Raw genomic sequence first — 14,192 nt, 5'->3', positions numbered from 1 at the left:
ACTGTAGCAGTTGAAAATCCTTCTGACCCTTTACCAAAAAAAAAAGAGAAGTAGGTTGGTCACACAGAATGTACAATTTAAAAAAAACAAAAAAAAAAAAACAAAAAACAGGCTGTCTTATGAAATTTATTTCACTGACCATGGGGCTACTGAAAGCTGTGTGCTTAGAGAGGATGCTGGCCCTCATAGCTTCTGCTCTGCTGCCAGTACGTCTGTGAGTCTTGGTACTTTGACTTCTGTGCACCACTTTAACGCTGTGATGGCTGCCACCACTGTCACGTCGAGTAAGTGTTGCTGCTTTTGCACCATTATCTTCTTCATCAGAATCTACCTCTTGATAGGTTGCTAAACGCTTTGCTATAAATTGAAAGATCACAATTTATTAGAATTTAAAAGTAATATACAATTAGTAAACACTACATTATGTTCATACAATAAAGTAACTAACACAACACCGCTTAAGTCAAACTGATTTTAGTAAGTAAGTAGTAGCACAACACATCAGCAGTATATGAGAATTATGTGAGTGGATTTGTGGACTGAAAAACAATTGGGTCTTTTTATCCAACCCTTAAATAGCTCATGATCAACACCAATTACAAGTCAGCATGTGCAGTGGGAGTGATCAGGTAGATGTTACTGCCACAAACAATGGTTGCACCCTACAAATAAAGATCAAGTAGAAGCACGACATATGGCTAGTACACTGAAGGAGGGAGAAGGGCTGGTATAAACTAGCCACCATGCTGAAAGTAATGCCATACACTCTTCACCGGACTGGTGGTCCTGCCATTCACTAGTGCCAAGTCTCAATGCCCCGTCATCCGTATATTGATCGCAGACAGTTTCACCCAGAAACAAAAGTGATGATCAGAGTTTACATCTGTTTTGAGTCTGTTTATTTAAATGCATAGTGTAGGGGTATAAGGAACTAGAGAGGGGAGGAAGCCCAGATTACCATCACAGCTGCTCCAGAGGACTAAATCTGGCACAGTGTCAGTGAACGCTTACTGATATATGGAGTCCTATGATCACAATTTCAGAGGTCTCCATATACTACATGGAAGTATATGAAAGTATATGGGCATATTGACTACAAGTGGGAATATTACCAATATAGAGGCATGTGAGGCTCATTGTGTATGTGGTTACACTTGATGGAGAGGGAGAAGAGAGGAGAGAAATCTAATGTACATGGTATTGCTGCAGTCATACCATGCACATTATTTATATTTTCACCATATTTGAATTTTACCACAGTGTGGATGTCAAGTATTCACTTCTATGCTGCAGTAAATAGGTATTTGTACACAAAACCATGGTTAGGTTTTTTCTAAAGATGTAATATATTCCTCTATCTATATATGCACACACACACACACACACAGTAATGGCATGCTAATGTAGAATTATTCACTACATATCAATATTGCCATGACATCTTCATTTAGCTGTTTTGTTCCATTTTAATATAGGTCTCATGCAGCGTCAAAGGACAATTTCTACTGTGCACTTTGCTCACCATAGTAATTTTGTCTCTTGCTCTGACAGCACGCTAACTTGTTCCCGACAACCTCACTGTAAGAAAAAAAAATGTGGAAGTTGCAGGCCTGCAGTAGCCACTACTTTCAAAGTCCTGCCATTCACCAGCCAGCAGATTGGAGGCCCTTCCATACACTGGTCCACTAGATTGGTGGTGCCGCTTTAAGTCTTAACCACCAGATTGAGGTTTTCTATTCACCAGAATGACATGGCTGTGTATACTAGCCACAAGTGAGGACTATATTTGATTTACCAGAATAAGATATGGAACAGACTGTGCCCCTATTCGCAGTTTGTAAAGGGCACCAATAACGTTGATGGCAGCCCTGCATACAGTAAATATATTAATTAATTAATTACTGATTGGTGTGCATTGTGATAGGAGTTCCACAAGGCCCAGCTTACTTTGTAATAATGTGTGGGCCTTTATTAAAAAAAAAAAAAAAAAAAAAAAAAAGCCAAGTTGTTATTTCAAGCAAAAGTGGGATCTTTAAATGGTCTATACCACTTCAGTGGAACTTTATTTCTTTTGCCTCTCAAAAAAATGGGCCAACTTTCCTTTCTACTACAATGCCTACTGACTGCCAGCAAACTGACAGTGCACATATAAAGTACTTTCTAAAAAATATTTTTTTTTCTGCAACAGACAGCTATCATGATACATAGATGTGTTATAGTATTATTTGTTTATAATCACGTCTTAATTCTGAATAATTACAACTGCACTTTTTTGAAACAGGTTAAAGCAGCACAATGTTGAGTCAAATTTTACATACAAATCATCTTGATACTAAATATGTTTCTTTTCTTTTTTTTTGTTTATTGTTGGAAAGCAAGTAAATATACAACAACATGTACTATAAAAGTATTGTGTAGAAAAGCAATAAAGCACAGACGGTACGACCACGTAACATTCACCAGATGAGATGAATAAAAATGGTCAAGTCAGCTGAGTGCGGGTAGTTACTGCTTCGGTAAAGTTTATTGGTTCCAAATCTCACATCACTGTCCTGCTTTTATTCCCTCTAAAATGCTTTTATTGCCCAGAAGTCAACATTTTATTTCATGGTTCATACCAAGCAAGGTGGGGGAAAGTGAACAAAATGCAGGGTTTAGCACCAAAATAAAATATATCCACTGCAACTCTGCCACAATGTGTTATAAAAGTATATTTATAATTAAATGTGGACTTTTAAAAAACAAAATATGTTGATAAATACAGATGAGTGACAAACTAATATGCCATTTTCTTTGCAGAAATATATTGCTACAGCAGCAAAGCCTAATAATAGTGCTATGAGCAAGCACAGCTATACACTAGCAGCAAGAGAAAAGTAAAACAGATGCCCATCTCACAGGGTACTAGAGTGCGCATGAAAGAACTGAAAGCTGAATCGTTATTTTCACAGATGGCCTGTTTTGTAGATATCAGTGATGCTCAGGTAGCTTAGTATGCGTTTGTCCCACAAATTGCTTCCCTAATGAGAATAGGAAAATTAAGGTATTCATCATTTAAGGCTGCCTAAGGATTTTTACCACTACGGACTGCGCTTTGTGCACATATGATTTGCTATAATTCACAAAGATGACTTGTCTCAAAGCAGTGCTGACTAAAAACAGCAAGTGCAAGGAGTTACTGTTTTATTGGCCAATACATATAGAATGCTGTTGTTTTCAGTTAGGTCACTCTATAAGAAACTGCAAGTGTATCATTAATCATGTAATTTTGTATGATGACTGTCTGGCACTATGGAAACTATGGCACCATGGAAACTATGGCACCCTATAAATAAACATTGATAATATTTAAACATTTTATAAAATTTAGAACACTAGATTACATTTTTTTATTGGCAAATCAGGCTTCAGAGGAACACTACTCAAAGCCTAAAATTACTATGGAATTACCTTCAATTGAAAATATGCCAAGTACAGTAATGATGTGTCAATTTTACATATAAATATGTCACTTTTACAGGATAATTTTTCATTTCGGAACAACAAATATTAAAATATGTTTTAAAAAACTTTCATTTTAATAGCATCAGTTAAAGACCAATTGGAATACTATATTCTTCCATTATTGTACCATGTTGACTCAGTCATGTGTTTATATTTGTATAATCGAAGAAGAAAAAAAACCAAGAACTATGAAATCTCACCATTTGCATCATGAGAATACTCTATTCCAGAGACTGTGCACCTTCGGAATACCATTTTATTCTCAGTTAGAGTTCCAGTTTTATCTGAGAAGATATACTGTATTTGACCCAAGTCTTCAGTAATGTTCAGAGCACGGCACTGTAAACGAGAGTCTGTTTCTTCATCATATAGGTCCTTGTCTTGGTGAATAAAGTACACTTGGCAGATTTTAACAATTTCAATGGACACATACAGTGACACTGGAATGAGCACCTGTCATAAAGTACATAAAAAGCAATAATATGGCATGATAAATTGGTCAAGGTATTAATTTCTTAAAACCATGAAATAACTGTCTCCAAAAGAAATATTCATTTTGTATTTTCTAAGATCGACAGATTTATTTTTTCCACATGGTCTTGTTTTACAGTAATAAATGTGCCGAGTATCTATAGCGATCCTGTGAACAGTCTATCGTTGTAGTTGTGTGTGCAGCTGCTATAATAGAGCAAACTAGCTGCAACAGGACTCGCCTCCCTGTCAAAACTACCACGTGAATGTGTCTGTAGTATGAGGAGACGAAGAAAGAACTGAAGCGGTGTCAGAGAACACCGTTGTTCAGCCATTCATGTGAACAGGAGTCCCGGCCTCAGGGTAAATGCATCGGGAGACCCACTGAATCATTTGATGGAAGTTACATTTGGTATTTTATCTAATTTAATTCCACTGAAATCAAAACTTTTATAGTTTTGTATATAAATGTGCTTTCAGGCAGGCAGCAAATATGCTTATGCGACTCAAAAGCAAGATACCACTAATAGGCCTGTGTGCACTTAAAATGTGACTATACTAAAAAGCTAAAGCAACACAGGAAGTCAACGTGTGTAGTTTAACTGAATGATAATCTGGTCATTCTACTCTTGGGTTGAGAGCCAGGGTATCTGTGGACATACTAAAATTGTGGATGCATGTTAGCGGGAATAAAGAAACTGGCACATATTGAAGCAATATAATCAAAATGTTTATAATTTTCTTGATTGCATGTAGCCAGCCCATTGTTTCCTTTTATTTTCTTTTTTTCCCCATGTTATGCACAAGTTCTGGATAAATTGATGTGTTGACCACAGCTAATAAACACTGTTTGTCTGGACTTCTATTTATTGATAGAAGTATTCGATATTTCACTATTATTATTAAAAGCATTACTATCACCATTAAGTGACAAACCTGTTTATATACACACATTCTAAATTATCTGACTAACACAATAATTTGTAGTATTTTAGATACATTTATACAAAAACTGCAAATACCTGTACAATTAACATATACTGTTTACTCTATAAGTGTGAATCAAGCACAAAATATTACTCTGTTCTATACGTATTAAGAGTCTGGATAGCTCCTCATTTCAACTGCACTCAAGTGAATCCCCAGACTCAATCCCACTAGCAGTGCTGTCCTTATCCCTGCTTTATACAAAGAGTATGCTTAGTCTGTAGCATTATAATAAATCAGAGAATACAACTAACATGTCTGTGCAGTTCTATAGCAGGAGTTAATTCAGAAATAATTTTTTTTCTTTAAAAAAAAAAAAAAAAAAGAAGTTACCTGTAAAACAATAATCATAGTGAAAAATAGATATATTGCAGAAAGAATCGGCTTCACATAACTTCCATCAGTCCCCAGGACATCAAACACTGGTCTCTTTTCTCCATATTGCCACACCCAGAGCGCATGACCTGAGCACAAATATAATCTTGTTACAATCACAATACTAAACCAATGACTGAACATATTTGCATCTAAAAAATTATATTACTGTTCAAATGTGATTTTTTTTGTACGGTTGTGTAAAGCCAAAACATAAATATAATAAAATGTATGCATTTTTCAGTTTCCCAATTAAAACAATCACAAAATCTGCAATACAATTCCTTCTAGATATGTCTGTTACACCACCTACTGGCATTCGTTACATGAGCTTTCCTACCAATTTTTAACACGAGTACAATGCGTGTAAACAGAACTGAGGATCCTTTATTTGTTAGGCGTCACAAGGTATCCGCAGCACCGTACATAGTACAAACAGTAGACCATACAGGGTGAAACAGTACAGAACAGTAAACACAAAGTACCAATGCTTCAGTAACTCTGGGCAAACAAATAGAGTAAATACGGAGCAGAAGAATGGGTATGGAGACAGGAGGGGAGAGGGGCCCTGCTCATTCGAGCTTACAACCTATGGAATGTCACCTTCTAATGTCACCCACTCTTGTTTTTACTAGCTTTCAGTTTTCTTTTTCTTTCTATATAGGTTTACGTTGCGTAACTGGCGGTATGAAAATATAATGGGAATGTAAGTGAATGGAAATTGATAGTTTTACAATGAAGGCAGTAGGAGAAGTGGTGGTATGGCATACGCTGTAAAAACCCCAATTTCATACACTACCTGGGCAAATGTGTATTATATATGAAATATTGCATATACACTATATGGACAAAAGTATTCGGACGCTTGACCATTACACCACTAGGGACTGTAATGACATTGTATTCAAATACATATACTTTAATATTAATTTGGTCTTCCTTCTGCAGTGATAACAGCTTCCACTCTTCTTAGAAGGCCTTCCACAAGATGTTGGAGTGTTTCTGTGGGAAATTGTGCCCATTCATTCTGTAGAGCATTTATGAGGTCAGGCACTGATGTTGGACAAGAAGGCCTGGCTCACACTATCCGTTCCAGTTCATCCCAAAGGTGCCTGATGGGGTTGATGTCATGGCTCTATGCGGGCCAGTCAAGTTCTTCCACACCAAACTCCCCAAACCATGTCTTTGCAGTCCTTGCTTTGTGCATTGAGGCACAGTCATGTTGGAATAGAAAAGAGCCTTTCCAAACTGTTGCCACAAAGTTGGAAGCATAGCATTGTCCAAAATGACTTGGTATGCTGAAGCATTAAGATTGTCCTGCACTGGAGATAAGGGGCCAAGCACAAACCCTGAAAAACAGCCCCCATACCATTATCCCTCCTCCACCAAACTTCACAGTTGGCATACTGCAGTCAGGCAGGTAACGTCCTCCCGGCATCTGCCAAACCCAGACTCGTCCATCTGACTGCCAAACAGAGAAGCGTGATTCGTCACTCCACAGAACACGTTTCCACTGTTTCACAGTCCAGCGTTGGTGTGCTTTACATCGCTCAATCTGACGTTTGGCATTTATCTTGGTGATGTGAGGCTTGCATGCAGCTGCTCGGCCATGGAACCCATTCCATTAAGCTCCAGCCGCAGTTTTTGTCCTTACATTAATACCAGTGGAAGTTCGGAATTCTTCAGCTATGGAATCAGCAGAGCGTTGCAGACTTTTACCATGCGCCTTACCAGTCGTTGACCCCGCTGTGATTTTACGTGGTCTTCCGCTTCATGGCTGAGCTGTTATTCCTAAACTTCTTCCACTTTCTAATAATATCACTTCTAGTTGACCGTGGAATAGCCAGCAGGGATGAACTTTCACTAACCGTCTTATTGCAAAGGTGGCATCCTATCACAGTACTATGATTGAAGTCACTGAGCTCTTCAGAACAACCCACTTTGTATCACAAATGTTTGCAAATGGAGACTGCATGGCTAGGTGCTTGATTTTATAGATCGCTGGCAACGGGTCTGCTTGAAACACCTCAATTCAATAATTAACAAGTGTGGCCAAATACCTTTGTCCATATAGTGTATAATGCAATAGGTTTGCAATTAAAATTTTGTTCCTCTAACTGCTGCCAAACACACCAATATTGTAAGTGATCAGGGAAATTTGGGCAATTAACATAATTGTCCATAAATACAGTCAAACTGTGTGTGCAGTCATTGATTAAATTAATGGAGACCTTTATATGATCTAGCCACTTGTGAATGGTGACATGAATGTCAGTCCGAATTAAGGCAACCAAACATCACTAAACTACGGAATAATTACAATGGCCTTGCTCCATAGGCTGCAATCTAATCAGCCTACTGGATAATCAGGATCTGGTTGCACTGCACTATGCTTTCACCTAGGCTGGCCTCCTCTACATGTACAAAAGTGGAAGCTGCTCAAATCAATTTATAGGCCATAACAGGTGCTTGAAAGGGTGGGGTTATCCTGCAAGGAACATACACACAACATTTTTTCCCCCAGCACACTGCTATAGCCAGCAACAGATCTGCCATCTCCTCTACATGTCACAGCTACCCTGACTTGCAATCTCCGTTTCACACACAGTATTGAATTTTTGCAAGTGCTGTAGCAATTGAAGACTTGAGTCCTTAATGAAGAGGAATTCTTACCAATTGCAGAAAACATGCACATAATTAGGAGTATCAGCACACACCAGAAGACATCTGTATTCATTTGCCTCTCAAGCTTACTACGTTTATAACGAGGTCCATTGTTGTTTAACAAAGCTTTGGTCTCATGTCCTACAAAAGAGAAAGAAATTAATAATGGATTCTTAATAAAATTAAAAATTAAGAACGCTCCATGTTCTGCCAATATTAATTATTTTTTATTTGGAGGACCCATGGTATTATAATCCAAGTCCTCCTGTCCCTTATTTCTTTCAAACTGTCCCTCTTTTTAGTGTAATATACAGCGAAATACAGGTAGTCTTGTAAAGTGGTTGACAAAAGTATATATCTGCCTTCTAAATTCAAAATAATAGCTTTACGGCTTTAAAGCAGCAATCCCTAGAAAAAAACGTGGGTTTTTGTTTGTTTAATATAAATCACCGTGGAAGGCCATGAGAAGAATCACGCCAATTTCCTTGGTGTTTCTGCAGGCTGCTATTAGTGTTTTCATAATTCTGCATTGTCATGTGACTAACCAATGTCACATGATTTAGAGAGCAGAGAGGCATTAGAACGGCATGTTCTAAAGTCCACCTTTCTGCTTTCCAGATAGAGACCTTGAGAGAGAGCGAGAGAGACTGGCAGCTATACTAAACTCCTCTACAGAGAGATTTTGTAAAGGATATATAAATTTCTCTTAGCTATCCTTTTAAAAATCATTCTAAAGATACATGCTTAAAAAAGGTACTTAGTTTGCTATTTAAAGAAAAAAAATGTATGTGGGATTTCTGCTTTAAACTGTTTGGAGTATAAAGTATAAACCAAGCAGTGTTCTGTGTAAGTTTGTATCTGAAATGTGTCTATTCATGAAGTGAGTGCCTGGTAACACGGATCTTCAATGTATTCATCATTAGCCAATTAAAATGTTGGTAGAAATCAATACCTGCATAAACGACGATTCCAGAGACGACTTCTGTGTTTCTAAGGGTACATCCACGTAACAGGAGGTTCTCCTTGGAAAGACCAGATTTTTTCCCATTTTTATAAATTCTGGAATATAATGGAAACACATGGTAAATAAAAATCTGGCAAGCCTAAAAAAGGAAAGTACAAAGAATACTTGCCAATATATGAAAATTAACATTTAAGCATTAATATAATAGCCATATATAAAATAAATCCTATAGAAACAATTGTCAACTTCAGCACTTAGAAAAGCAGTGAAAGAAACATTGCTGTAATTAATTAGATGTGCCTAAAATCTGAATCAGCATAACATGATCATGTTTAGGTCAGAGGTGGATACTATTGAATGGGTGCAAGAGAGCTTTAACTTGTGGTTTGTTTGGGAAAGCAAGTCCATGTAAAACATATACATTATGGAGATAAAAGTATGCACTGGGTTAGTGCCACAATGTTAATTAAACAGGGACAATATTATTATTAATCCTGAAAAAAACCCAAAATTAGACATAACATCCAAGCAAGAAGTACTGCATTGTATTGTCCTGCGTTTCCGATGTCAGCGATAGCAGCCTTATCAGCGGTGGTAGCCTCGCTGAAAATAATATTTGATGGGTTCAATTGGCAAAAGCTCCCTGTCGTGAACATAGAGAGCTTGCAGTTATTTATAAGGGATAATTCATAACTGCAGTGTAAATAGGTTGTATCAAATGAATCCATTGATAAGTTAGTGTAACAGTTAAAGACGCAGAGTCGGATGTAAATGTGTTTGAAGGCTTTGCCCACCCTAGTGTGAACAGATATAAGTGTCACCTGGGGGCAGTTCAAAGGACTCCTGGGGTGAGATCTAGACTATTTGTGACACGTGACTAGGCTTCGGTACTGCTCAGCATGTGGTCTGGCTCAATGAGGCCATGGGCTAATATAGCCTATATGTAATACTGTATAGACAAAAGGAATTCAGTTTTAAAATATGCCACCCTCTAGAACGGGGAGGTGTCATGTGCAAGCTAATTTTTAGGCATAAATCTGCAAATATATGTTTGTGAATTACTTCCTAGAAATAGTGTGACATGGTTCTCTTAGAAGCTGTTAGATCAATGGGTTTTGTGTATGGTAAACTACCCAGAGGGGGCTGGTAGATAAGGGAAGCACCTTATACCATTTATGGCAGGACGCAAATGTGAAAGCCTTTGAGGATATCTCTTGCAAGACAATGAAATCGAACACCTGTTTGGGAGGCCCCAGACATGCCGACTGCAGAGACAGGGTTGTATGGTAATGACAGATTCAAGCTGAATAAGGTCACAGGAAGGGGGGCTGTGGGCCCTGTAGCTTGGTTTTAAAACTGTATTGAAAATGTAACTCGTGGTTCACTCTGAGGGAGTCATTTGATTGAAGAGGTTCCATTTTTTCTGCTTCTCCCAGCACCAGAAACTTGATTCTAAGTGAGGTATCAATTCTGTGTTTTATCCTTTTTATTTTATAAGAAACTATTGCACTATATTTGTATGTCTTTTATTATCTTTTTATCTTAAGCATTGTGGATGTATTTTCCATATTAAATTACACTTAATAAAGTTCTAGTCTCTGTGTTCTTACGAATTCACGTGACAGTTTGGTCCAGACGCTACCTAATTGAAACTGTGCAAACCTTGTGGTTTATGTGAACTCTGATTAAAGTAAATTGTGTTAGATTAATGCTAGGGAGAACCGAAGGCTTCCTAAATAAGAGTGTCAGCCCTTGTCCGAAAAAACCTTGGTGGTGGTAATTAGTATCGCAAAGCTTGTGTGTGGCATAGATAGGGAAGGATTTAATCATTTTAGACAGACCAGGTGGTTGTTGTTTGGTTAACCCTGTGTCACATATGCATCACGCAGACTCAGGTGAGTGCTGTTCGTGACACTTCCCATGGGGGAAGTCTTTTTAACAAGGATTGTGACAGTAGAAGTACCATCATAATCCCTCTTTTGCCATCGCTATCTCAGGATGGCGCACATATCCCTTAAGACTGACCTGGCGAAACAATAAGTTAAGCCTTACTGCTCCCGGAGACTATTTTATTCCTAAATTATGGTTATAGAAGGATGTTGATCGATGCAATAAGCGTTGATAGAAAATCAACCCTGTTGCTGTTTTTTTTTTTTTTTTTTTTTAAAAGAGGCCCATTAGAAATAAATGGGGAGTCACATCAAGAATACATGCAATATTTTGACAGCTGAAGTGCTTTTGTGAGACTCTGGGGGGGCATTTAAGACAACTGGAATAAGCAGACATTAGCTTTAATTTCCTAAACTGTACTTAACAGCCAATCTGCTTCTGTCATTTTTTATGTGTTAAACCCTTTTCCTTTTCATGAATGCTACGTTCTTCACAAAAAAATTCAGAATGCTACATTATCCCACATATGCCAAGCAACATTACAGAGTGCAGTATGCAGGCACACACATCAACATTGAATTGCATTCAAATGATGGATTTAAACACATACCAAGATGACAGCTGTAACACTCATCTATGCTAAGATTTAGCTGCATCCATTACAAACAGGAGAAGTTTCACTGTACCCTGTGTAGTGAACATAGCTATTGTTTGTGTATCAAAGAGATTGTTTCATTAAGGCCACATAGGTGTTAGACACAAACACTTACATATTTGCCCTGACACACACTTTTACTTGAATAATGAAGACAGAGATGCATATACAAGTCTGAGCTGTAGAAAAACTAAAACTACCTTTGTTATGGAGCGTTATGCTCAGAGATGCCTGGACAATGCCTTATTTGCATAAGTGACCACAATATCTCAATCTTCTGCTCTACCAAAGCACATTTATATGCAGAAATGAAAATTGCAGTAATTGGTTATGTTTATCCACAAACTTGAGCGTGAAGTACAAAACAGTGATGGGGACATAACGGTCTACAACTATTTCATGTTTTTAAACATTGCTTGCTGTAATAAAGTATGCAATGAGGCAACCCTTTGTCCGATAAAAATGTCAAAAATACACAAATTAAAGTAAACATGACTACAAACATGTAAGTAAAGGTAAACATCATAATTCATAACTACAAAAGGTCAATATGTGGATAAACAAATGCAAAATGTTTGATTTTTGCACTAAAACCAGTAAAGAGCCTTAATTTTTGCCTATGGATGCTTGATGTGTGGACTTAAATTTGTGTTCATAGAAGTGCATAAGGAATGTCTTTTGATTGAGTATGTGGACTCATTTAAGGACACTTTCTTAATAAAGGACTTAATCGTGGTAGGAGAGGAGAGAAAGTACATGTGCTGCTTGCCAATACAGCAAGCATGGCATTTGTTGGTACCTGTTGGGCCAACCTCTGTTTCCATTATACACTCTATTTTTATATGGACCTCCAATGCCATGTGATGTTTGTTAAGTGTTATTTGGGGTTTTTTTTGTTCACATTTTTATACCTCTATCCCCTTACTGTTTGGCCTGTATCTTCTGTCGACCAAGCAAAATAAATAATAAAAAAAATTAATAAAAATAAGATATAGCGGCGGTTCCCAAACTGTGCGCCGCGGCTCCCAGGGGTGGCGCGGCGCTGTCACTGGGGTGCCGCGGGCCAAGCATTGAAAAAAAAAACAAAAACACAGAAACTTACCAATCCGCCGGGCGCCGGGACCCAGAAGCCTCCTCTCTCCCGCAGCTGTCACCGAATATCGACGTCAGTGACAGCTGCGGGAGAGAGGAGGCTGCTGGGTCCCGGCGCCCGGCGGATTGGTAAGTTTATGTGCTCTTTCTTTTTTTTCTATGGCTGGCGCGCGGCAGAGGAGTGAGAGGGAGCGTGACAGCTGGGGCACAACGGGACAGAGGAGTGTAACAGGGGCAGGGGAGGGTGACAGCGGGGCGTAACAGGGGCAGAGGAGTGTGACAGGGGCAGAGGAGTGTGACAGGGGCAGAGGAGTGTGACAGGGGCGCACAACGGGACAGAGGAGTGTGACAGGGGCGCACAACGGGACAGAGGAGTGTGACAGGGGCGCACAACGGGACAGAGGAGTGTGACAGGGGCGCACAACGGGACAGAGGAGTGTGACAGGGGCGCACAACGGGACAGAGGAGTGTGACAGCGGCAGAGGAGGGTAACAGCGTGCCTGGATGCAGAGGGGGCATTTTTGCATACAACCAAATAAGTATTTCTGTCCTGACCTAAATACTTATTACAATTTTTTGACCCAACTACTTCTAAAACAGGACTGCTCAATAATTATTTTGGAGGGGTGCCTTGAAAAAATTTGGAGACTAAGGGTGCCGCGAACTGCAAAAGTTTGGGAACCACTGAGATACAGCAAGCATGTGTTGACTAAAGCTGGGTACACACTACAGAGTTTTCCACCAACTTTTTATGCCAATCGATTTTACATGCGATCGATGTTCCGATCGCTCGGTCCATGGACTGCATACACACTAGCCTTGTTTAGGACGATAAAGGGAAGAGCGGACGTCCCTTTAGCAACTTTTTAAAGCCATGTTGTCGTGAGCAATGACTAATTTCGTACTCACTGTTGTGGATCGGTCGGAAGTTTATACACACTACACAGCGGAAACGAGATTGGAACGAAAATATTAAACGGTACGACCAACCAAATGAGGCGACAATCGTCCATTTGGGCTGACTTTCGACCATCGTGTCACTGCACACACTGACCCGACTTTTGAATGAGCGGTCGTATGTCGGCTGATTTAGCCGATTATTGGACGAAAACCGTGTAGTGTGTACCTAGCTTTAGTGTCAGGTGCTACTGTCACAAAGGGGTGGGTGTGCAGATAAACAGTAGATAACATTTGTTATGCTTAGTTCATAGTAATGGACGACATAGAAGAAAGATATGGAACCTGGTTATGTCTATGTTTATATGTGTTAAGGGAAACTCAAGTAATTTTTTGCAAATAAAACAAATCACTTTAATGGTGATCCAGTTTTGTACTCATCTCTCCAACTACAGCCTGATTTCAACATGCATCATTGTAGTGAATGCCCCTCCTCTGTGAATTAATTCGGGGCATCAACACCCTGCTAAGCACGTTTGATAAAACGCCACCTTAGAAGAACAGAGGAGTGCACTGGACTATCAGAGCCTTCTACGGGCCTGCCGGATCATGGGTATACTTATTCTTTAAAATCTTTTCAAGGGATACTTTAGTTTCAACTCTTACATTTAAAGACATTTCAGATAAGGTTGA

General features: G+C 38.9%; 1 protein-coding gene across 1 annotated transcript in view; it reads right to left on the bottom strand.

The window, feature by feature from the left end:
• The window catches only part of ATP10A (ATPase phospholipid transporting 10A (putative)), a 102,826-nt gene that overhangs the window by 37,051 nt on the left and 51,583 nt on the right, over positions 1-14,192 (bottom strand). The window contains exons 4-8 of the mRNA XM_075200115.1: positions 8,954-9,060; positions 8,011-8,142; positions 5,296-5,426; positions 3,705-3,957; positions 140-357 (exon numbers count right to left, since the gene is read on the bottom strand). Of these exons, the coding sequence (XP_075056216.1) occupies positions 140-357; positions 3,705-3,957; positions 5,296-5,426; positions 8,011-8,142; positions 8,954-9,060 (841 nt within the window). The remainder of the gene's footprint in view (positions 1-139; positions 358-3,704; positions 3,958-5,295; positions 5,427-8,010; positions 8,143-8,953; positions 9,061-14,192) is intronic.

The sequence above is a fragment of the Mixophyes fleayi genome, chromosome 2, assembly GCF_038048845.1.
Source record: "Mixophyes fleayi isolate aMixFle1 chromosome 2, aMixFle1.hap1, whole genome shotgun sequence".
Classification (NCBI taxonomy): Eukaryota; Metazoa; Chordata; class Amphibia; order Anura; family Limnodynastidae; genus Mixophyes; species Mixophyes fleayi.
This window is presented reverse-complemented; position numbering and strand designations above follow the sequence as displayed.